Raw genomic sequence first — 27,130 nt, forward strand, 5'->3', positions numbered from 1 at the left:
ATAAGTTTTCTAAGACTATCTGGCATGCCTGAACAGCTTGTGCACATCAATTTATGAACATCTGCCGGCATTAACGACGTAATACCTAACCACCTTATGATCTACCAGGGCCCTTGAGGTTCTCGTTTTAATGAAGTACTTTTGATTATCCTGAATAATCATTTAAACTTAGGAGTGGTAGAATATAAGAGGACTATCTCCTTTGTTTCGTGGAATTTGACTTGAAAATACTATGTAGAAAACTATACTTGTTAAAATCTCAACTAATATGATTTTTACAGTATCTACAAGTCTATTTCATGCAATGTAATTTTAAAATGATGTAAGAATTTTACATTAACAAAATTTTTTGTTCTTTTAGTTTGACTGAAGCTGATAAGACTGCGATTAGAGTGTTACGGCGTATACGATATTTTGTTGCACGGAGGAAATTTCAGGTAATTACTAAGTACAAGATAGGCCAGGTATTAAACACACACGATTTTTACAAGATTGCTCTGAACTTATTCAGCTGCTCAGTATTTTGCTTAGGATACCATCTTAACTGTTCTAAAACTTGTCACATCATTAAAATGTAAATCGTTCTGTAAAACTTTGAATACTGAATAATACTACTATTAATGCAACTTTCGTTGTTACGTCAACGTTGTTGGAATTGATGTGGCTATGAGAGCACGTCACCTTAAAAGAAAGAAAATGAACAAAAATCCAATATAGTATTCCTGACAGCAATCATGTGCTTTATTACGAATGACAGATGCAAACTGATGAGTGGTTACAATTAACTGATATGAAAATCATTGATTGAAATGCATTGTTATAGAGAACTTCTTTAAATCTAATATACACATGGTTATTTTGCCTATTTCTGGCATTACAATTAAACTAGTATCAGGGCCTATGATATAATAAAGTCGGATATAAAAACTTCATAATATAACGCATGCTTACCTTAAAAGAATAAAAATCCAATATAGTATTCCTGACAGCAATCGTGTGTTTTATTACGAGTGAGAGATGCAAACTGAGTAAAGATCTAACTCAGCCCGGGTTTAAATACCATAAATTTTGGAAGCATCTCTCACCTGTTACAAGCCACATGTTGGTCAATATACTTTTGGAGATGGGTAACCTGGTTTAATAGATAATTAATTAGCTGCTCAAACTTGCTAGCAGCGACAGAGTGAGACACACAATTGCCATCTTCTCAGTGACAGACAAACAGGTTTCGACACAATGAGAGATGCTCTATTAACAAATAATTATTAGATACACAGTGTCTGGCAAATTTACGCTCAGCAAGTTTGGACAAACAAAGCCTGTTATTTCACTACTAATAGGCGAATTGAACAGTAAAGCAAAAATATATTTGGTAATTGGTTAGTATTAAATGGAGTGCTGAATTCGTGTTGACCGCTATCTCCTCCGAGTGTGAAATGATTCACGGGCTAAGGTCTGCATTTAGTTGGCTGTTATAACGACAGCTAAGTGGCAACTGCTTTTGAAGGCTATTGATGAAGCCTAAATTGGGTAAATTGGCAATTTTATGCCGTTTTTGGGGATTTTAGCGATGTAGTTTGACGTCATCTTGATCTACTAACGTAAACAACACGAGCAGAGTTGTGTAACATTTGCTGTCGAATTTACAAGTAGGCTTTTTATATATTACTGATTCAACATAAAAAATTCTCCAATGAGAATACTACAAAAGAAGAAATAAAATTGACAATGACTTTTCATTTGCTGTGCTGAAAATTGCATGTCGATGCGTGGAGTGCGGAGGTGTGATGATAGCGCCCTCGTTTTAGTAACATGTGAAGCTCACCAAAATCAACGATGCCGTTAATCTAGATTAAGGATATTCTGTGAATAAGAAAAGATTTGTTAGAAAATATTTGAACTAAAATTAATTACGCATACGCTCAGGGTTATCATGACGAAAAAAAAATATACTAACGATGTTCGTTTATATCAATATGCAGATGAATTTTAAACAATTTTAATTCGCATTAGAAACACCATACATGTCTACCAAGGCAGGTTGACTGTCGCTTTTGTCCGGCGAATAGATACTGCTCACACCTATAAAGTGAACGAGCCTTTTTTCGGATTCGTCCCCCAGGGGGTGCCCCTGGGGGTGGAGTTTCTATTTCTTCAAATCGCTACTTGTCCTACTGTTTAAATCAGATCAATTCGAAATTTGGTATGAATGTTCTATGGACCTAGGCCTATAAAGTTACAGAGCCATTTTTTGTTTACCTTTGTCAGCAGTATGAGGTTGGTATTGATCCAATTCATGTAAAATCGCGGTACGTTTTTTAATTTGAGCATTTTTTTCATTGGTTCTCGAGTTAAACGACGTATAATCGATGCGATTGAAGACATGACGAACCTCCGTCGATGACATGGTCAAATTTGTTTGAATTCGACGAAAAACTGTTTTTGGCGGGAAAATTCTTAGCTCTTGCGTATAAAATTGCAATGACCTCGATCGGGATGGCGTCATCGCTACGAGCGAATGTGATTGGCTGTTTTTGGGATATACGAGGAATTCCCGCCGCTACTAAAATAATTATGGGAAAGCCATTAATGGCGAACGTTTCATTGGACTGGTGCCGTATATGTGCAAATTTTAAATGCTCATTGCTGGTGAGAATATAATTATTTCACCTATCGCCATAGGTATTGTTTCATTTTGATACCCGGTGATTGAGATTGAAGCGAATGTTCACTACACAAAGCTTCTGCATCGACTTTCCAAAATCCTTCCTACTAAGATTCTTCACCAATTATATCAAAGCCTAATTTATTCCCATTTATATTACAGTAACATAGTTTGGGTTAATGTATACCAAATTTCTATTAATCAACTGTTTCTTCTACAGAATAAAGCTATCAGAATCATCAATAAAACGTCCTATTTAAAAAATACAACCCCATTATTCAAGCTTTCAAAAAGTGCAAGACATATATCGTTTTTGTATTGGACAGTTTATGTATCGCTATTATCTCAACGATTTACCAGCAACTTTGCATAATCTTTTTTCTTATGTTAATGAAAGAAATAAATATCATACCAGAAATTCATCCAACTTTAACATCGACTTCTCTAAATCAACAGCTAAAACCAAATCTTAATTTCTGGCCCATTACTTTGGAACAGTTAACATGTTTCAGTTATCTCATCATCTACAATTTCAATATTCAAAAATCGTTACAAACTTCAGTTATTATCATTTTAGCATTGGTTGACGTCTATGACGTCATGCCAATGCTAGTAAAATGGATCGAAAATAGTAGTACGAAAAAATAGCGCCGACTCTTCTCATTTTCATAGTAATTTCAAATTGTCAGTCCGTTCACGTAAAACATTAGAAACAGCTGAAAATGACTCAAAATAATGTTTTAAATTATTCGCCACAACATAGCGTCGCCGGATTTCTGATTAAATGGTCCAAAAATTTATTCTATCGCATTTTTCTCGTTAGTAATCTGTTAGATGTGAGGGGTTAAACAATCGCGTTGCGATATGTCCGCATTGATATTGGCATTAAAGAATGGGGAACAGCCTCTTCTGAATAGAAAAACATAAGATTATGTACCTCCGGTTTATAAATATCATGGTGTTTGGATATCACTGTTATTCCAACTATCAGTACCCATGGGAGTATTTGGGATTAATTCTCAGCATCAGAATACGTATTGCTAGAGCAGTGGAATGGCAGCCTACTCGTGACTGAAACCCGTATGTGATCGTGCGGGAACGCCTTTACTAAAGTTAAAACCATTTCATGATGACACGAAACGTCGTTTTTGGAATATATGGGGAATTCTGGCGCTCCTAAAATAATTATGGGAGAGTCATTAATGGTGAACGTTTCATTGGACTAGGTGCTGTGCGAATTTTAAATGCTCATTGGTGGTGAGTATATAATTATTTCACATATCGCCATAGGTATTGTTTCATTTGTTCCGATGATTGTGTTGATTGAGATTGAAGTGATGCGAAAGTTCACTACACAAGGCCTCCATGTGCACGTGAGCGCTAACATTAGACTGTTGCACACACAAACACACGCTCATACAGACTACTATATGGAGATGCTGTAACGCTGCATGGCGCGTGCACGTTTGGTATGATAACAGGCTGAATAATCGTCGTAGCAGATGAGCGCAGTTTGATAGAATTTGTAATAAATTGTTATTTCTTGTGACCTGAAAATACTAAGCAACAAACTATAGGTATAGGTCGAGGTCTGAATATTGTAGTGGTAAATTCCAGGATTTAAAAAGATCTAATACTACGCCCTGGTTTTAGCTTCCGCGGCCATACATGGGAAGAGGTTTCGTTTCCAAGACTCAATATTCAGCCACCCTCTGAAAGGTGACATATGAATTTTATTTGAATATTTTTTTCGTATTGTGAATTTTTTTTTGGAAAATACAATATAGTTTCCAATGCCGTGCCTACCTGTACCCTACGAAATTTTGGACGTAGACCAGAAACAAATGTTTATCTTTGGTCTTATTTGACTACAAAATAATTCTTTAAGAAAGATAAAATACAATATAAACTTCTAGAACTTTGAAGTCACGAATTAAAAAGATTTTTCAAGCAATGCCCTTACTCCAAACAACCTCTAGCTTTCAAGGTAAACCACACTTTGCCCATGGGCAATTTATTATATATTACTGATTCAACATATAAAATTCTCCAATGAGAAACTACAAAAGAAGAAATAAAATTGACGATGATTTTTCATTTGCTGTGCTAAAAATTGCATGTCGATGCGCGGCATCGTTTGTATTATTTTCCATGGAGCTGTGATGATAGCGCCCTCGTTTTAGTGAACATGTGAAGCTCCCCAAAACCAACGAAGCCGTTAATCTTTAGATAAAGGATATTCTGTTAATGAATAAAGATTTGTTAGAAAATATTTGCATTGAAATAAATTATGCATACGCTCAGGATTATCTTGATGAAAAAAACGTTTGTATCAATATGCAGATGAATTTTAAACAATTCTAATTCGCATTAAAAACACCATACATGTCAACCAATATTGTGTAGTATATATTTGAATTCGAACGCTTTGTTTGGTAGCGGCTGACTCGCCACGATCCTGCCTATGCGTGGTTACCATCTTATTGACCTCGGCGTCTTGCTTGCACTATGGTTTATGATGAGATTGATTACATAGTAGGGAAGCCGCGATCCGCGCCCTCTCTCATACGGTGTGGTGTAAGCTGCCTCGTCAATAGAATGATGCTATGAGGGAACGTTGACTGTCGCTTCTGTCCGGCAAATAGACACCGCTCTCACGTATATATTGTTCATGTCGAGCTGGTGCACTGTAGTGTAAAAATAGATAGGCAAACTCGACCACACAGAAAGAATCTGTTTGGTTGTAAAATGTTATTAACTTTATCAGTTCATTTCTAAGCTGCCGGGTCTGATATAGTAATATATCATTGATCATGATAAGATAAAATCCCACTATTTACAGATTAAAAGAATTTTCACACCTGACGTCACACCTGACGATGATCTCTAGGGTGAGATCGAAACGTCGTGTCTTTTATATATTTTGGATTGAATAAATAAATTCTGGTTTTTAAATTATTTTAATCTGTAAATAGTGGGATTTTATCTTATTATCCGTTCACCACGATTAAGTGTGGTTTATCGTTCTATCATTGATCATGGTTTAGAAAAAGTTATGTGCAAGGTAGATATGTGGCTGGCTGTGTCAACTATAAAGCTCAGCAATGAGTGGAGAGACAAGGTATCAATTTGTTAGCCTTAGGTCTTGGCTTTGAATCCTGAAAATCGGGACAGAGTTTGTATGGAACTTAGAATACTTTCTCATCTCCAGATACAGCTAGATTTGATTTCAGCTTCAGCAACAAAATATGAATATGACATCTGAGATGCTTTTGATTTTTTATATATTATTTTTTTCCTTTTCATTTTTACTTTGGTTTTTTGGCATTATTATCAACTTCACTTTTTAAGCTGCCATCTTTTTCACAGGCTTCGGTTTTTTGCATCCTTGCTGTAGTATTGAAATTATCTATAACTCGGACTTTATGTAAATTATTTTTTTCTGTATATAATGTTTCTATGTTATATGTAATTTCAATGCAATCAGGAATAAAGAATATCATATCATTTGTAATCACTTCCCATGCCGCCATAGTGTCCCTGGACCTCTAGTTTCCAAGAATCTAGTAACAATTGAATCCGAAAGGAATTCGAAGCAATATGCTGAGCTGGGCAGTAAGCATGGCTATGTAATTTTTTGAGAACAGCTGTGTTTCATAGTTGTTTGAAGACCATATACTGCTGACAAAATAATGTTTCTGTCCTTACAGCAAGCCCGCAAGCCCTATGATGTACGTGATGTTATAGAACAATACTCTCAAGGGCATTTGAATATGATGGTGAGAATAAAGGAACTACAAAGGAGGTATGGTTGATTGAATGATATGAAACATGTTCAGTCCACCACAAAATGCTTTTTACGACAACGTGGACACTCCAGTCAATTCTCGAGCCATAGACAATATCTTGATACACCTGGTAAAGTCATCATTCCTAGTTTTAGCCATCCTAGTTTTAGCCAAGGCTTTACAAAATCCTATTCAAACATCTATTTATTTGTTATTTTAAATGAATCTCTGGTGTACTTCAATATATCAATTGCCCAAGGTATATTGATCATATAAGTTAGTCCCATCCTGATCCTTTACTTATACATTTTCCCTTGAATTTTCTGACACTACATAGTGAATATCCTGAGTGCTAATGGCTTAAAATCCGAAACCAGGAACAAAAAAATATCCGAATGTCGGTCAATATCCACTTGATAATTTTAGAAAAGCCCTTACTATTAAAAATATTAAAAAAGCAACACGTGTAAGGCTGATGCAAGTCAAGCAAGCAAGTGAGCATCAGGTCAGAAGCGCTCATGTTAGTATTGAGGGACCTATTTATGATCAAGTAGAATGTTATAATTTGGAAGTGTTATTCCAAATAAGTTATAATACAATGTAGATATATAATTCCTAAGACAAATGAAATAAAACATTATATATAGCTGCAAAGCAGCAATAACAGGTTTTCTGCGAAGACGCACCATGCCATTCAGGATGATAGGAAACATCCAAAATTAGATACTGATGCATACAATATAATGTATTGACAGATTCAAACCTAATATGCAACCACTGTGTAAACGTCTAATGTGATTCAGCTTTGATGCCGAACTTACGTGGGCATAAAATCAATAAATATGAATTGATTAGACCAAGCATTTATTTTGTATCACCACGCTTAAAAAATGGATCTGTTCTATTAAGAAACTCATCTTAAGAATCTGCTTAGTCAATAGGTGTTGAACACATTTACTGATATAAGAACGTATTAGGATTTAGAATAGATTTCACGGAATTAATCTTTTGATTGAAATATTTGAATAAATACATATATTGTATTGTAGATTCAGTGGATAGATTATGAATCGCTCTGCTTTGGGTATCTGGCTGATGTTGATTTTGGCTTTTTGGATAACTTATTCTATACTGATAAACAATTTATACCTGCAACATGTGCGTAAATATCAAACCTATTCCACTAGTTACGTGTGTTTCCGAATAAACGGGACAGTCACTCCTAGTCATTAGAAAAATAATCTTCATTTCGATATAGAAATTCATTACTTTTTTGTGAAAATTCTATAATGATATTGTTTCTGTCCTAATTTTCATTACTGTTGAACCAATGATATGCTTTGAAAATATGATGTAGTAAAATAAGTTTGAATTCTAATTAAATTTGAATATGAGAATCAAGCATAACTTGTGTTCTTTCCACTTGTCTTACTTGTCTCTCAATAAGAGTTCGAGATTGTCAATTACAATCAAATCCAGAATTGGCTAATAGCTACATAGGCCTAAATGAAATAAACTGTAAGTCACTGCAAACCTATTCCAGTGTTTTGTTAATCGTGTTAATCGCTTTGCTTGAGTTGAAAGAATCAGGCTGTCTATATCGGTCAAAGAGAGAGTTATCTTGGTGTCGACTGTCTGCCCTTGACCATTCACCTTCATGTGTTTGACATTGGTATCAACATTATTCCCATGAACTGCAAAATATTCATAGAACATGAAAACCTATATACAGTATTCAAACTTTCACCGATGTTGGATATTTGAATGAACATTGGCTTATTTCAGGTATATAATAGCCCTAAATCTGTAAGTTGCTCATAAAGTTGTGCATGCACTCTTTTACATTTTGATGCATTTTTTGATGCCTAATAAAACGTTACCATCATGAAACCTATGTTAAACATTCAGCATCTTTTTACAAACGACAACCGTAAATCGATGTGCAAAAGGTCACAGGTCTTTGTGTACACATACGAGCTATTTGGCAAAATATTATCGACAAAGATGTAGAATGGCTCCCTGTGATTATATTATGAGCTCTATTTGAACGTTGAAACGTTATATTGAATTGAATATCATAAGAAGATGTATTGTAATAAAAAGTAAAGGATGTATGATTATATCAGAAGCGGCAGGCATAAATAGAAATGATAAGTAAATCGGATTATTCGGTCAAAATGGTGGATGTATACACGATTTGGAAGTCTGATATAAAAGGATGACCCCGAAATGGGGATGCTGGTGGAATGACGAAGCTATCTACGATCTGTGTAGGGCCGGCGTGAATTTCATCGGCGGCTACAAGCGGTCAATATAAATATGTGTAAACATATAATTTCAATATTCCAATGTTTTAGAAAATATGTTCGATATTAGGGGTATGCAGGTTTCATGAGATTAACAATTTATAATAGCATAGCTGTCATATACGGCTCTGTATCCATTGATGGCATGTGTATTAGGTGACAATTCAATTCAATTCTTTATTGATCCTTATTACATACAAAATTTCCAAATTCAATTTTACACATTAATGTTACACATTTTAAAATAAGAAATATCAACATACAAGACAGATGCGTAATTCATACAGAATAACATAAACAAGTTATTTTAACTGACATTGTCTACTTCAACCCAGACTCAAGAGGATATCGAGTGACAGCCAAACCCGGGCGGCGGGCCGGCTGGCGATATGCTCCAAAGTCATGATAAAGCAGACATCAGAAGAGCTCTTTCTTAGACCATGGAGGCAATGAAGTTGTAGACCAGCTTAGAGGCAAAAGTGATTGAAGTGGGTCGCAAGTTATCAATTATTGACAATTTTCAATGAAAAAATTAAACAACTACTAGTCGAAGACCTGAATTACCCGATCGCCAATTCTCATGATTCCCCAAATTTCTTAAAACTGCGATTTCAAATTTGATTAGCTTACCCTTAAAATTCATCTTTTTTTGCAGGCATCAAATAAAATTAAAATTAATTTTCTTGTTGCAAGTCGCTCATGCACACATAATTTCTAATGGCTAGAAGTATGAGCAGATATTTTTGTTCATGCATGTCAAAACACATGTGAGCAGAAATCCAAGGTATACTCCAAGGTATTCTTTGCTCATGTCCTCACTATATAAAGAGTGTTTTAACGTCATATTGGATAAAATATAATTAATTGCATATACTGGACTTACGAATTACTATAGCTACCCGGCGTACAAATACCCTATATGATATTTACGCATAATAACAGAAAGTGGATGTATTTTATAATTACTACGGTCTTAGGCTGTTTTTCTAATAGCCTTGTTTATGGGGTAGACAGTGAAATATCATTTCGAAGGAAGAAATGAAAATAGGGAAAGATTTGCCTCAGTGAGATAAAATCACTTTTTGATGGAAGAGTGAACTCTCGATAGGGCAATATACATATGTCCAAACAAATTATTCTTGGGAAGTTCGAATTCTGCACGCTGTGATCAAAAAAGAATCTAGAGTTTTTCAATTTTTTCATCATTCAAGGCAGGATTCTCATTCGGCGGAGGTTTAAAATCTTTTTTTGCTCATTTTTTAACTGAATTAGTTCCACAGACAGGAATAAAAATAAAACTTCTTCAAATTTCGGGAGGCGGTTCCCATAAACCAAGCTATTAAAAAAAGCCTTAGCAAGCGGCACTGGACATTCAGTTCGATGTTAACCATAGACTTAATGAATTCATGCCACTAATTTGAACTGATATTTTTGAAACACAATAACTGGAGAAATACCCCTTATTGTGGCGGTTTAGTGGGTAGTTTACTATTAAATCCAGTTTATACTGGTTTTGAAAACAATAACCCGAGCCAATTTGTGAGCAGTTTACAATTAAATCCAGTTTATACTGGTTTTTAAACAATAGTTCGAGCAACTTTACGAGCAAGTTACACGAAATTCCAGTTCTGACCAGTGGGAAAAAAGGCTATATAAACTCCAGTTTCTAGATTAGAACTTCAGTCAGATGATTATCACAATTGAGTGGGGAGCAAGGATAGAATATGAACACGAGAAAGAAACTACCATGTTGTTGTTGTATTATTGGCGATAGGCCAACATTTCTGATTATTTTCTTCTTCCTTAAAAAAGCAGTGGTTAAACAACACTTCTTTCGGCCTTTCGACAGTACCACTGGTCGTATGTGCATTGTTTCTATTGAACCTTCTCAACATGTACTTTGACATGTATGAGCAAGAATTTCCGCTCATGCCTTCATTAGAATATGATTTATAGATATTCGCATAAGCAGTAACATCTGCTTGCTTGAGCAGGAATAATGTGTGCATGAGCAGTTTGCAATAATGCAAAAGAGTGCATGCACAACTTTGTGAGCAACTCACAGAAAGTGGGTTTATTTTATAGGTCCTTATCTCAATATTTTGAAGCAGGAAATAATAAGCCCAATCCCTGAGCCGCATTTATCAACTGCGGGGTTGATTAATTTACATATATCCTCATCTAACCTTATCCCTATTCTTTGACCAGCTGTTGACGCATGTGCGTACACGTAGATTATTGACGCATGCTCAGAGGGAACTCACGTACGGCTAACCTGTGAAGATCACCGTACATTCACGTATGGGTAACAACTTCGTACTTAAAATGGTATTGGCTACTATAGTACCATAGGCCTAGAGGAAAATAAATGCTGTTAGGTTTCTAAGTTTCCACACTTCTCAAAACCGAACCAACTCTGACCAACCAGTCCTAGTTCGCACCAGCCGGCACAGGCCTATCACTTTTTGTCAACTGTGTGTTTCGTAGTAGGCTATCGATAATCACATGATACTTTTCTGTCGTTTCTTTTTTTCCCTGAAGCTGAATTATCTGAATGTGGTCGAACGTAATTCTAGTAGCCCGTGACTTAACAACCTTGATTTAAACTTGATCAATTCAAATGTATTTATTGATGCTTTTGTTTACACAAACAGATAAGCAATATAATAAAATAAAGTAACCGAAATAACAGGGAATCAATAATATAAAAGAGGTAACAACAAACAAATGTCTGTAAACATGTTGGACTCACAAACACCGGACTCGTAAACTCCTGGACTTGGACCCAATATTCTTGGAGCATTCCTCTGACGTCGCCGATGCTTGTTGTCTAACAATTATTGACAGTTAACTAGTAAGTAATTTTAAGTTTCAAATAAGATGGGCAGTACATTCAGTCAATCTGCTCATTCAGAGACCATTATTACTGCATCAATTTATACATTTCGTTTAGTCAGTTGCCGAATCTGAATGAAGATGAATTTTATTTGACAAAAATAGGGTGAAAATAAATAATAAATATAGCTGCAAAGCAGCAATAATAGGTTTTCTGCTGTCTTAGAATCCTGTTCATCGGTGGATTTCGACAAAGCATTTGATAAGGCACAACATCAGTCATTGCTAACTAAACAGGCTATTAGGAAACAGTATCAATGATAGGTCGCCCAAATGGCTCAGCAGTTATCTCTGAACGAAAACTTATAGCCAAAATCAACGGAACGCCTCATCTTGGAATAAGTCGGTCTAACTAGTGGAGTCACGTTAGGTAGTATCCTAAGTCGTCTACTGTTTAATGTCCTGACAAATGACATACACAGTAATCCAAAATATACCGCAAATCAATTGTGACAAAGTATTGATGCGAATGACCTATTTAGTTCATCGACCATGTACCGAACACTATTATTGTGCCCCAGCATTTGGGGTCATTCTACTTGAACCCCAACATTCAATATGTCCACCAGATTCTGGTGATGATAAAGTCATTTTAATTTTTCTGCCAACTTCATTTCTTCTTTCATATTCATCTAACATAGACAGCATTAAGTATGCGTCCCCTTATTGAAATTAGGTTAACTCAACTTATCTCAATATATCGATGTAACTAGGAAGACCTTATTTAAAATGACGTGATTTTTATGTCGACTTTTTGCGATATTGTCTCAATAAATTGCCATACGTATCACATTTTAGCTAAAGGAGTGATAATTATGTCGACGGTACGCGGTTATGTTGAGATACAGACGTCGACATTGGTGAAAGGCGTGATCCGTATAACGATTTATCGTGATATTAACATGATATATCGACTTAATTATGTCGATAAATCGCGATATATCACGTTTGTTCGACATAATTTCGTCGTGATAAAATCATGTCGACATATCGCAATATATCGCTTCAAGTCGACATGAATATGTCGACATATTGTGACGTTTTGACGACATATTTCGTTTTGTCAACCATTTTCCTCGCAACAATTCGACATATTCATGACGACTTGAAACTCAGTCGACATATTACTGGCGTCCTCATCTTACATTTCGACGTGTCTTCAAATGACGGCTTGTCCCGTGAAAAATAGGCGAAAGTATAAGTCTTAATTACGTTATTAATTGGCCTTATTATTCAAAAGCTAATAAAGTGGGTGACAAAACCAAAAAAATGAATTGTCGCGGGCGATAAAACCAAAATGATCAATTCTCGCGGGCGATAAAACAAAATAATCAATTGTCGCTGGCGATAAAACCAAAATGTTGAATTGTCGCGGGCGACAAAACCAAACTAATGAATTGTCGCGGGCGATAAAACCAAAATATTGAATTTTTGCGGGCGACAAAACCAAAAAAATGAATTGTCGCAGGCGAGAAAACCAAAATATTGAATTGTCGCGTGCGACAAAACCAAAATAATGAATTGTCGCGGTCGATAAAACCAAAATAATGAATTGTCGCGGGCAATAAAACCAAAATATTGAATTGTCGCGGGCGACAAAACCAAAATATTGATTTGTCGCGGGTGACAAAACCAAATTAATGAATTGTCGCAGGCGAAAAAACCAAAATAATGAATTGTCGCGGGCGATAAAACCAAAATAATGAATTGTCGCGGGCGACAAAACCAAAATTATTGTTTTGTCGCGTTATTTTAGTTTTGTCGTTTTGTCATAATGTCGCCCTCATTTGCATATTCATGTTTTTTTTACGCATGGCCCTTATCAGCCACCGCTAAAGCCTTAAGGTCGCGTAAAACTCGATAAACACTTCAAGCGACACAGCGAACGATCTCCTTTCCCCCACAGCGAACGCTTAACCTAGTAGAGGCTACTAGCTACTACTAGAGGCTATGTAGGCCTATGTATATGCGTAGGCCTAACATCCGGACAGATTGGTCGTAGGCCTATTGAATAACAACCACCTAAATATCGTAAATTTTGTTTTGAAGTTCAATCCAATGAGTCTGTTAATAAACGCAACAATTATACTGTGTTTGTTTGAGACAGTAAAGCTCAGTACCGGTAGGCCTAAAGCCGCGTCAAACTCGATAAACACTTCAAGCGACACAACAAACGATCCCCTTTCCCCCCACAGCGAACGCTTACTCCGAATGTCAAGTGTGAGTCCAGCATACGGAAAGGATTGTGTTATATACTTGTATTTAGTAAATACCTTGTGCATTTGACAATGATCGGTATGTACTGTAGGAAATATAGAGTATTGATGGTATTGATATAGAGGTTGAAGCCTGCGGCCGAATAAAGTAATATATTCTTTTATTTTGATACCTCGTCGACATAACAGCTTTTCTCCACTATATCTCTTCGGCGTGTTTCGTTTAGGCCTACGACTCCCCAGTACACTTATGATTTATCTTAGTAAATACATGGTTAATTTGATAAAGAAAAATAGGTATTGCTAAACTAACTGCTTGACACCCGCAGCCAAATCACTGGGCTGATCCCTGGAACGACGATGTAGTGACACACGTCAATTCGTCGATGTTTACGGCTCGACAGTGCTTTTAAAATCTAAAGAAGTAAATTTCCTGTATATCGGTAATACGATTTGATGAGGAAAATGGGCTATTGTTAAGATTAGTTTTTAAAAACCGCGACAGAATGTGCAATCTTTGGGTAATAAATTTGTTAATTTATGCTTGAATTGATGTGACAAGAAACGTGCAGTAGATTTCGGAAAGAGGACTTAGAAAAACATGTCGGCTCTTTGAATGGGGCTCAATTTTCGATGTTTACGGCCCGACAGTGCTTTTGTAACGATGATTCTTCAAAATACGCACGGAGTATTTGTAGATGGAAGTGAGCTGAATGATATCAGACGGATTGTATCGACAACAACGGCAAGGTAACAAAGCCTTTGTTCTTTTAGTAAAAATAGTGTGGAAGAAAACAATAGTAATAATAATCACGTGAAATAACAGAAAACCCTAATAATCACATTAATCTTGTTGCAGATGATTCAAATAGCCTAACACTCGCTATTGTGCGAATTTCATTGCGATGTGATTGATCTAAGCTGTAAAATTTTAGATAATTAGAAAATTTCCTTAGCTTTAATATAGTTTGACATGACCTGGAATGACCCAAGTCATGAATAATCATTAGCAGATGCGCATGCGCTTAACACTGCGTAGAATGACAGGTGGATCCTCGCTAAAATAGATCCATTTTGTAAAATATCAAGCTGTGTATTGACGATTACTTTTAAGAAAACAAATGGCGGAAAAGCACGTTATATTTTTATACTTTGGTCACTGACTCTTGAAATAAGAGTACCGTCGACGTCAAGATACTCGAAGAAACCATAGCGTATTTACTTCCACCAGTCGTCGGGTATGGTACATGTACGAGGGAGGGAGGTAAGTCTTCAGTTTCTCCTGATGAATTAACGAATCACAATGTATATCCAATAAAAAGACCTTCATTTTTTCATGACTGGACCTCGTTTGTAAAAAAAATGCCTGCTGAATCGGAATACAAACTTCTTTCAGCTATATCGTTTGCTACTATAGGTTATTAGGAGAAAAAAATAATCTTCCACCCCCTCCACTTTTTACTCGATGGATTTACTGGCCTTGCGATTGCGCAATACCGATTAATGATGGCAGCACCAGCTTGCCAATTGAGGGCTCTCCACATTTTCGGCTGTCCCTGAAGCTATTTTAATAGCGAATGTGCAATTACTGAATTATTTCCGAAAAAAGTTATAACAACATAATTAAAGACCTGATTTAGCAATATGAACGGTGGGTTTGAATTGCTTTGTCTTCTTATCTGTCGCTACAATGCGTGTTTGTGCATGAAAACAGTTTCTTCAATGATTTTGATAGTAGAACATTGCACAGGCGTTTAAAACATTTCTTTAGGGTGGCCAGGCTGAAATATCGAGATCATACGAATTTGGTCATTAATTAGTTTGCTAGGGCAATGGAATACAGAAGCATCAGTAAAACATATATTTTCTCTTTTTTACCTTCAGGGCCTCTTGTTTAGGTAATGATCTGGCGAGTAGCAGTCGAAACTTATAACAAAAATTACGACGTTCACGGGAAACCATAACCTAGATACATGTACGACGGAACATCTGAACTATTCAAGATTCAAGTTATTGTAAAAAAATTAGCTTGTTATTTTGCAAAAAATAAAACATTTGATTTTATATGAAGTGTTACCTCTCCATCCCTCGGTTTTTTGTCAACAAAGCTTTGATTATTACCCCCCCTCCACCCCAATTTCAAATGCAAAGTTCCATGTTGTCACATGATTGACTGGTAAGATTAACAATGCCAGACTTAATCTCTCTATGAGATCTTCCTGACCAATTACTTATTGGGACCAGGTCAGCAGCCACTTCTTTGAAAGCATATTTTGCTTTCTTCCTTTTACTTCTCAGATTATCATGTCGGTGAGCTTCTGGGCCATTGGTCCTTTATTCAATCAAGTTCTCTTCTATGAAGTTGATACGACTGCCAAAAAAATTAACAATTAGCATAATGTATAAACAGTCCGGTCACCCCAGTGATCAATTCAATGGTGAAATAAATTTACCATGATCTAGATTACCCGGTTCCCAAAAGCAATGTTTATGTACTAGGTGATTTTAACAGTGATTTTACTAAACTTTTCAATAATACAGCTCCCGAGGCGTTCCTTGATATCTCGTTGACCTTTTTGCTTAAACCGCTGATTTCCAAACCAACCTGCGTGATTTGCCGCTACATAGATCGACCATATTCATTCAAATTTCAATTTCACACCATGTTCATGTTTAGCGACCACTGATATTTATGATCAATTCTCTACTTTTGTCATCCACTATTCCATACATAAACATAGTTTTCGTGGAAATGTTTTTCAGTCAACTCCTCATAATCCGGATCCTATTAATCCGGATTTTACTTATTCTGTGGTTTTGTCAAAGTCCCGTTTTTTTCTTGTTCAAATCCTTGATAAATAATTCATTCAGTTAATCCGTATGATATAATCCGTATATTCACTTTATCCTTACAAACTTTTGGGTCATTCATGCATAATCAATGGTTTCTTGTCACTTAATCTGTATCGCTAAAAACGTTGAATGAACCATGCATCATGTGGCCTAGTTCATACGTCAAACTTAGTTGATTACTTTTTGGTTTACCTTTGTCAGCGATATGAAGTTGGCATTGAGCCAATTTCATGTAAAATCGCGGTACGTCTTTTTATGTGAGCATTTGTTTCATTGGTTCTCGGGTTAAACGACGTATAATCGATGCCCTTGAAGACATGACGAACCTCCGTCGATGTACATGGTCAACTGAGTTAAAATTCTACGAAAAACTGTTTTTGGCGGGAAAATTCTTAGCTCTCGCTTATAAAATTGCAATAACCTCGATTGGGGGGCGTCGTCTCTACGAGGGAATGGGATTTGCTGTTTTTGGGATATACATAATATAATATTCAGCCACCCTCTGATATGTGATATCATATGAATTTTAGGCCATCCCATATTAATGGTCTGTTTGCCGTAACCCTTCAAAGGTACCGAGTGAAAACTTTTTTTCTGGGATTTATTGAAATAAATTTTATTTCTGATAGAAACGGCCGACCAACCCACTGCCTACGTATGAGCTACGTATTATATATGTTTGAATTCAAGTGTGCATCTTGTGAAAACATGCCTTGTCAATGTGGCCTAATTTAAGTTTTCCAGGAAACTGGCAGTGTTCCAATAAGCTGCAAAGCTGGTAACGTAAAACCGCGCACATATTCAATGTACTGTTTCATTTTTACACAGAGATGAGGCTCTGGACAAAGTTATAATTTTACAATAATTCTCGAAATCTACGCTATTAGACAAATTTCCCATGCACAACGTAGATGATTTTTGCGATATTGTTTCCATGTAAAAAGGTGATAAATTTGTTTTTTTGCCCAAAAGTTTAGCTAAAAAAATTTTTTCTTACCTACCGACTCATCCTGAAAAGTTGAGTCGGTGTTACTGCAAATAGACAATTATTTTGGGATGGCCTTATTTGAACATTTTTTTCATATTGTGAAACATATTTTTTTGAAAATATAAAATAATTTCCCTGCCACCCTACCTGTACCCTACAAATTTTTGGACGTGGACCGTAACCAAATGTATATCTTTGGTCTTATTTTACTACAAAATAATTCTTTAAGAAAGATAGAATACAATATAAACTTGTGGAACTTTGAAGTCACGAATTAAAAAGATTTTTCAAGCAATGCCCTTACTCCAAACAACCTCTAGCTTTCAAGGTAAATCACACTTTGCCTATGGGCAATTTATTTATCCTTTGGAAATTCCCCATTTCTCTCAATCAATCATTGTACACTACATCGCGCATGTCTGGATTACCAGCACAAATGATTGAATGAAATGGAAAGACTATGGTTTTAACAGTATACAAATTGCATTCTGTTCTCTGATCTTATGCAAATCGATGTAAATGCGAATTGATGAAAGCACTCATCCAATATGGCTGCCACAGTAGTCGTCTTGAATTTCTGAGTGATCTACACACATCATATAATGGGCGATTTCTTTTAAACGTGGTATTGTAATGGGGTAGGTCCACTATTGCTATTACTATTATTGAAAATCAGCTCTCTAGATCACTGCCATGGTGGATATCTTGAATTTCTTAAATAACGAGACGAATACTACTCGTCTCATTACTTATTTCAAACCAGGTTAACTCTACGAATATTCTCTTGAATTTCTTGTTAGCTTTATTGCTCTTCCAAGAAAAAGTAAACTTTGGCAAGCTAGTCTCCGCTTCTTTACATGCAAGATGTTATTGGGGGCTGGCTATGAAGATTAGGGAACGTTCACCACAGTATTGGTGTTTACGACCGTTCTATTTTATGGGTATTATTGAAGTAAGGAAGTCTTTCGGCCATTTCCACAATGTGATTGCTAGCTTTGTAGCCCACTTGGGACTTAAGTCCCAGCGGGCTTTTGCGTTCACTTTTCGTCCGTCCGTCCGTCCGTCCGTACGTACGTACGTACGTACGTCGACGGAATCCAGTTATTTTGGGAAGTTTTTAAGACGCTTCAAGGTAATGTCTTGACATGTGGTTTATACATGTATCTACCCTAGACACATCTTCAGCCCAAAAACTGGCCCTGTCGGCCGACTGGCAACCATTTTTGTTCGCCAAAATCAGCACTTTTTACACGTTTTTGAACTTTTTGAAGGAAATTTGATCAATTACCTTGATCTTTCGTATATATTTAATTTTGGCCTGAATTCTGAGTCCTGTAGCTTCCTACTGGTTTGCCATTTCTCATTGCAATTGCTGATGGGTATTCTTTGGAAAGGCATGTTTTATACCTGAGACAGGTATTTTTGATCAGCCAATTATGACGCAATTGGCGGCCATCTTGGTGTCATCAGTACTCATTCGTAGGTGGGAAAAAGTTTTTGACATTATATTGATACCTAAGCATATTTTGTTAAAACAAGAAATTAGAAAGTTGTAGCTTATAAGCTGTTCTATGATTGTGGTGAGTTTCAAGTTCATTGGTTTTTGTATATGGCCACCAGGGGACATTGAATAATACAATATCTTAGTATTTCTATACTATATATGTACCAATACATATTTTGTTACCACAATCAATTGCAAAGTTGTAGCTCAGGACATGGGGCGTTGAATAGTAGAATAACCTATTATTTCCTTATTATATTGGTACCTAGGCATATTTTGTTACCATGATCAATTGCAAAGTTGTAGTTCATGATATGTTCTATGATTATGGTGAGTAACAAGGTTATTGGGTTTTGAATATGGTCACCAGGGGGCGTTGAATAGTAGAATAACTTAGTATTTCCACATTAAATTGGTAACGAGGCATATTTTGTTATCACAATCAATTACAAAATCATAGCTGCTGACATGTTTTATGATTGTGGTGAGTTTCAAGGTCATTGGTCTTTGTATATGGTCACCAGGGGGTGTTGAATATTGAAATTGTTAGATTGTTGTGCATTTGAAACCACTTCCCAAGTGGGCATGATGTCCTGGACCCCTAGTCTTGTTTAGCTGCCAACAGACTACTCAATTGTTCTTTTTGTACATTTTGAATGCACTGGGTATGCATGATTGAAGGTCTTGCCTAGTTCGCAATGAGTTCATGATTATTCTTTATATGTTCATGAAATAATTAATTCATATTGATCATATCACTTCTTATGATTACATTCCATTCCACTGCAGGCTAGATCAAACTTTGGGCAAACCTGGCACATGGTTTGCATCAATTGACAGAGATAAACAAAAGATGACTATCGGTGCTAGACTTGCACGAGTAGAAAATCAGGTATTTTTAAAATCATACTCCTAATGTGAATATATTTATGCTTTGAGAAAAAATTTTCAATGCAATAAAGGAAAATATTCATTTTCACTTGTGACTTAGTGCCAGTGGTCTATTACGTGCACTTTTCGTCTGTAGTCCCTCCTTCTGTTCCCTTCATCCATTAGTAGAAGGAATACTGTTATCTTAGGAAATTTTGAAAATGTGTCATCAGGAACAGCAACATTGAAGTGATTACTGAAAAATGGTTTTAACAGGAATTTTTTATTCAACTTCTATTTACTGAAAATACAAATAACATATCAGATAATCAACAAATGTAATTTTAAAATATTCCAACATTATCTTATGTATTACCGGTATATACATTAGGAAACTTACAAGCGAACAACATCTAGATCTGTCCATCAGGTTGCCTTGTGGTGCATTGCAACGAGAACAAGTAAATAAACGGCTTTTATTGCAGAGTATTCATCGCATGAACAGGGGAATAACAACATAGTACATTCGTTTACAATAGAGCTACGAATAGAGCTAAGAAACGTGTTAAATCTCAAGCTGCTAACTTTTGACTAATGGTTTGTTGCTTGATGCTTAAATGATTGTGTTAATATTTAGTTAATACACATGTATCTACCCTACACAAATGAAAGGCTGAATCCAAGAACATGTCTATCGCACTTTTGAGCCCAAACATCTACTTTTACTTAGTAGCCACTTGAGAACAATAAGCAATTAACGATATCAGCTACTTTTCCAGTAGTACACACTTCGAAACAGTCACTCTGAAATTGTATTCCTGTCAATTTGGTTGCTTTTATAAAGTGGCTGTTTTGAAGAGTCTACTATAGAAAAGTGACTATTTTGAAACATCTGGTTTCGATAGTGCACACTAGCAGTAGAGGTGACTGTAAAACCACCCATCTGTAAACACTGACTTTGTGATAGTAACTCCTACCATAACAGCTACTCTCAAAACACATCGTTCCTAAAATTCAACTATTGAAAAGTGACCATTTTGAAATGGCTTGGTAATTTCCTGTTCAAAATAGCAGCATCTGTTAAAGATTTGCAGTGATACGTGACAGGTTCAAAGGTACCGTTAAACCCTATATGCTTTGTATACAGAACTCTATGCTTTGAATACAGTTCTGTGAATAGAAAATCAAAGTTTTTGAGTTGCTAAGAATCCCCTTATTTATATTACGCTCAATCATCATGGATTAAATCCATTAATACTAATACATATTGTATAGTGCCAGTCCTAATTTCAGGGGCGGATCCAGGGGCATGTTGTGACCATGTCGACCAATAAAAAAGGGCATATATTCTTTTTGATCTTAAAATAGGGATTGTCCCCGTTAATTTATTTATTTGGTTTGTAAATTTCGTTTGATTTTTCGATTGAGCGTCCCTTACAGACCCACCACACCTGCCGGGAGCGAAACAGGGGGTTTGATTTTGAAATCGGAAATCGAAGTACAGATATCGTTGTGTGATCGGCGGTCAAGTAGTCAGAATATTTTTAAATCGAAGTACATAATTGGAAATTCGTTTCCGGTTCTTCCAAACATTCTTCCATTCAGTCTGAACCGGCAAGCGACTGATCGGGATGAATTTTTCTGGCTGCCTAATTTAATACATCGAGATTCTGGAAATAGCTAAATGACAAGGTTGAAGATCATTTTGTCCATTTTTGTATTTTTTTGGTCGTTTTCTACGTGTAAATAGTCCGATAGTTTATTGTGGTTTTTTCTTGGGTAGATGTTAATGTAGAAGTCCTCTAAGTTGATGATCCTGCATGTTGACTAGATAGGAAAAAAGCACATTTCGAAAATGCAAATTTTCCAGGTGAGAGTATGGCCCTGGGGTATCGGAAGTGTAGTTGTATGACATCAACGGTGCAGCTCCGATGAGGATGGGTTCTCCGTCAAGGGGTGCGCAGTTGGTACTTCACATCTGGTGCTGAATTTGCCTAAAAGTAAAAGTTTTACACTGGGAGCAGTTTTGTGTTTCTAATATACAGTGCATAGTTAGGTCCGTAAATGTATCGCAATCAAACTGACAGTGCTATGCGTATTGATAGACCGTCAGTAAGAAAGCGGCACAAACACGTGAATATTGAATACATGTCCTAGGCCTATACACTTACATATATACAGTCTTGATCGGGTTTTATTTACATTGTCACGATTATGTTTTTGGTAGTTTTTAATGAGACTGATGTCAAGAGGCAACTTTCCATTGACCATTGCGCGTAGATAGACTGAGCTTGCTATCCTTTGGCCAAAATGGAGGCAGCGTTCCAGCTATCGCGGCAATGAGACTGAGTTTACAGTCTTTGATTTTGTAGAAAAGAAAGATAAAAAAATAAATTTGTCTTTTAGGCTTAGTTTGTTTTTAAGGATATATGAGAGAGGAATATACAAATAAAATCATACGTTCATAACATTGATTACGTCCTATTTATATCATTATCTGGATGAAGACTTCACAAATATTTGGAAAAAAATGTATCTAAAATACTTAGAATTAACCTTGAATTTATTGTTTATTTCGATACAAATGATTTTTAAGTAATCGATGCTTTGTTCACTTTGTCAGGCTGTTCTCTGCTTGTTCGTTAATGAATATTGAATCATTTTATTGCTTGCTGGAAGTGATTCCCTGATCAAATCTTATTTCATAATTATAGTTTGGTTAAAATGAAATTACAAACTTATTGTAAAAGATCAGACAATTAGCGTATAAAAGTACGGTGTTGAGATGTTCACGTTATTTTGAAATCAGCAATTTCATTTGATAAAGAAAATTATCGTGTATTTGATTCACTATATTATGATATTTATACTCTAAACATTCTGACTTAGGACGTCTTCAAATGAACAACTCTTCTCGTCAAAACTATATTTGTATTTACTCATCTTTTTAAGGTTCTACCATCAATAGTTCCCCACTCATAACAAACTAAAACTCATTAAAGGTAGCTGGCCATCTTGGATTTGGAAATGTACTATCAACTCATATATAATTCTATGTGGAGCTTTTATTTTCATACATGTATAAGAATATGAAATGGCATGGTGTATGATGTGACCAAACTAGGTAATGGCGTCATCCAACATGACCAAGTGGCAGCCATCTTAGATTCTGAAATTATTCATTTTGGTCATCAACTCAAAAAAAACTTTCTAGATAGAGCTTTCTTATTTCATATGAATATAACTGGCAGCATATGACCAAAGTCTGCTGAGGAACAAATGGTTCCCACACTACCGATTACGGGAAAAACTTGAGTATTTTCTAATTAGATTATCTGGTTGGGAAATAATTGGGGAATTGTAAAAAATCCCACAAAATCGGGAAAAAGTTGGGAAAATGGCCAGTCGGTTAACAATGAACAGTTATTCTGTGATTCCCAGAGACCTATTCCAGCCGGGGTTGTATTTTCATGAGTTTATGTTTTGCGGCATGAACTAACGTTGCTCCACGTGCTTTTGTTTACCCCTGTACTGCCTGTCATTGTCCGGGCGTGTCTGTTCATCGGCAAGAGGAGGTGAAAGATATCCAGGTGAAAATAGAAGGAAAACGGCATCAAGTTACAGGTAAATACGATGTTCTAATTCAAAACAGATGATCAAATTTATTTACATTCTAGTAGTAATATTATGATGAAAGATTGAAGTTTCAATCAAGCACTTGTCTCCACTGGTAGGTTTTTTTAAAAATGCGTTTATACATAAGAAACATCGTCGTGCGCATGTGAAAACAATCCCCGTACAGCAGGCGTAATAATGAATGAATGGCATTGATTTTTTGTGTAAAGCTATACTACATCTTCACACAATAACTGGTGTACACGATGCCTCTGTATTAACATGTGTATTAATATTCCAACAAGAAAATTCATTTCTGAACTACGTTTTAGTTTCATTTATTAGGCCAGCAGTAGGCTGAGCCCATTACTATACAAACGGAGCGAATTTAAATGACATTGTTTCCAGAGCAAAGGCTCTTTGACTGTGCAACTGAGCATATATGCATACAAATCATTCATTAAAGCATTATCCATTCTCGAAACTCTGATCGCAAAAATATCTGTTTTAAAAAGCGAATCAGAAAGCAAAGAAGCCTCTATGATCGGCTTAGCCGCAGAGATCGATCAGCAGGTGTTCACGTGAACCTGCGGTATCGTCTACCGTTTTACTTCGGGGTTTTATTTCAGGATCTGAAATTGTATTTTCAATATCGATTTCTGTGAAATCTTTAGTTGATTTGGTTTTTGGGAGGAATATTTGTATTTGCACAACAGAAAATATCATTGGCAATTGTGCAAAGTCCGGGAAAAATAGCTTTTTCTCGGATGGATGACCTTGATATGCTAAAAAGCAATGTGCTCAAACTGCAAATTCAATGAAAATTATTCTGCAAAAAATATCAAATCCAATTCAATTTTACTTTATTGAGAAAGGTTAAACAGCAAATCCAATTCACTTTTGTTTAATTGAGCAAATTTCAGAAAATTCAATTATATTCCGCATTCAAATCAATAAGACCAAGGGAAAAGATTTATCTGAGGTATATGTTCCTGCCAGATCCAGTCGCTGTCTGTGCTACCTATGAAAACACGATTGAATTGTGTAAATTATTTGGTATTGACTGAGCTGGGAGTGTATTTGGACAAATTTAACTCACAGAATGCCGGCATCATTTGCCATTTTATGCCATATTGCCCCTTGGGGCTCTTGTTTATTGTTGTAACTAGTAACATTTTTTGACATCAATTAGGTAGGGCCCGGCTAATTTGAAACCAGCTCCGTAGTTACAACTAGGCATTGCTCAAACCCAATATTTCGAGGGAAATCATATATTTTTTTCTGCCTAAATATTCTTTGGAGGTGCTTGACATGACATGTGTTGATGTTTTGGCGGTAAAATATTGAATTAACCGCAAAGTACGGTGGCCCAAAATTTTCATTTCATTTTCAAAAGTGATATCAAAATTTAACTGTGTAAATCGCATTTTTGAAAACACGTTGAATTAGGTCTTGCAAATTCGTGTCTCGGCTGCCTTTCTTCTCAATTGAATTATAGTTAATTTCAAAATAGTTGAATGGCAGCTATCTTGCTTTCTTCAATTATAAATTTTATGCAATATTAGAATGGATAACAGGTGGCTTAATCTCTTCAGTGTTCCACTTGGCCATCGGTCAGACTAGTCCAGGCCCAGTTTTGGGTACAGCTAGCAATTGGCTTTTAAGATCAGTCTATGAACTCAAACGAGTTATAATTAATTATGTTGCATTTTCAAGGTCATTTGGTTAGTTTTAATTAGATTTGTAATGGTGCTCCCCATGTATTTATCACGTGGGTTCTCTGCAACTTTGGTAGAGAGCAGACTGTATCTAGTGGTTCGTATTCTCATACATTCGCCCAACATAGTATTATAGGGTATATTATATGGTATATTATCAAGTATGTTATAGAGAATTAAAGGGTTGTATTGGTCTCCAAATATATTGCATTAGTAATTCCATTTTTAATTATCATGTATTATTATTGTGTACAGGATAATATATATTTGTAGCTAGTAACCACAGAAAAGACTTTTCCTGTTTATCTAATCAACTAATTAACAAATGTTTGCCAATTATTACACTAGTCTCTTAAACATGTCTTAAACCTATTCAATGATTATCTATTTGTTAGTTTTCATAAAACCAGTGACTGTAACTATATTCTCTAGTAAACAATGTTGCTACAGACTGAGTGACTCTTGTAATTAACTTGAACAATTAAAGTTATTTCTACCACTGTAAAACAAAGACTGACCAATCGTACACGAGGGTTTGACCAGTCATCTTGGGGGAGTGGCCTAAATCATCTTCCTGTGGTTTGGCTCGGGTTAGGGCATTCTACTTCTGGATGTAAAATAAACTGGTCATATTTTATATATTTGTTTATCATCAATTTTAGGTAAGTCAGTCTTTGCATGTTTCAACTATGTATTTTGTACATTGTATTTAACTAAAACATCATAATATAGGCCTAGATAAACTTTACTGTATTTGACTCATTTAGATTCACTATATCATAATCATTCAACCTTCATTTTAATCATCTATAGTTCTATCATATTCAAAACATTATGTACACCTATCATATCTATTACACTGTAAAATGCATTCTACCTCTGGACGTAAAATAAACTGGTCATATTTTATATATTTGTTTATCATCAATTTTAGTGAATCTTGACGAACCCGACTATAATAATTGGTGGAGAACCCGTGATCTCGCTACTTCTATCGATGCCGCAGTCAAGTAATTATCAGTTACGAAGTACGGAACCAACGAGACGAACATCTACTGAAACAGGCACAAAACCGACTGCCGCGACCTCCGCCACGAGACGGACATCTACTGACTCAACCGGAAAATCGACAACCGGCACTGTCGCGACCGGGATGCAAGTAATGCAACAAGCTGCTGGGGAGAACATGGAGAACAGAACGCCTAAATTACCAAAATTTGAGGGGCAGAATGCAAATATTTGGTGGTCTCGCTGGATGACACATGCCGCTTTGATGAATTACACCGATGGTCAAAAACTTAAGTTTTTTCCGGCTCATCTCGGAGATTCCGTATATCTCTGGTTCATGGGTGTAGACGATGTAACCAAGTCCACGTGGCCAACGTTAGAACAAGTGTTTAAGTCTCGATTCTTGCCGCAAGGAATAAATCTTACTCTATTCAGTGACAGTCAAAAACCGAATGAGTCGGCACAGGTATTCATAGATCGGATAAGAGAAAAAGCCGCATCATCGCAGGTTGATGACAGAATAGCGTTACAACTGGTACTCAATGGGCTAAAGCCGCAACTTAAAGCCCACGTGTTACCGCATAACCCAAAAACTATGGCAGATTTAATTCAACAAGTTCGTTTAGCCGATGCGTTACTTGACATTACCCCGGCAACTACCGAGGTTGCTGGCCTGGAAACTCTTGTAGCTTCAGTTACGGAGT

The 27,130-nt window shown here is 36.0% G+C and overlaps 1 protein-coding gene across 3 annotated transcripts in view; it reads left to right on the top strand.

Moving 5' to 3' along the window:
• LOC141915499 (potassium voltage-gated channel subfamily KQT member 1-like) overlaps positions 1-27,130 on the top strand; it is a 164,229-nt gene that overhangs the window by 122,666 nt on the left and 14,433 nt on the right. For all 3 annotated transcript variants that reach the window (XM_074807065.1, XM_074807063.1, XM_074807064.1), the window contains 3 exons: positions 362-437; positions 6,376-6,470; positions 20,005-20,107. In XM_074807065.1, the coding sequence (XP_074663166.1) occupies positions 362-437; positions 6,376-6,470; positions 20,005-20,107 (274 nt within the window). The remainder of the gene's footprint in view (positions 1-361; positions 438-6,375; positions 6,471-20,004; positions 20,108-27,130) is intronic.

This window comes from Tubulanus polymorphus, chromosome 1, assembly GCF_964204645.1.
Source record: "Tubulanus polymorphus chromosome 1, tnTubPoly1.2, whole genome shotgun sequence".
Taxonomy (NCBI): Eukaryota; Metazoa; Nemertea; class Palaeonemertea; order Tubulaniformes; family Tubulanidae; genus Tubulanus; species Tubulanus polymorphus.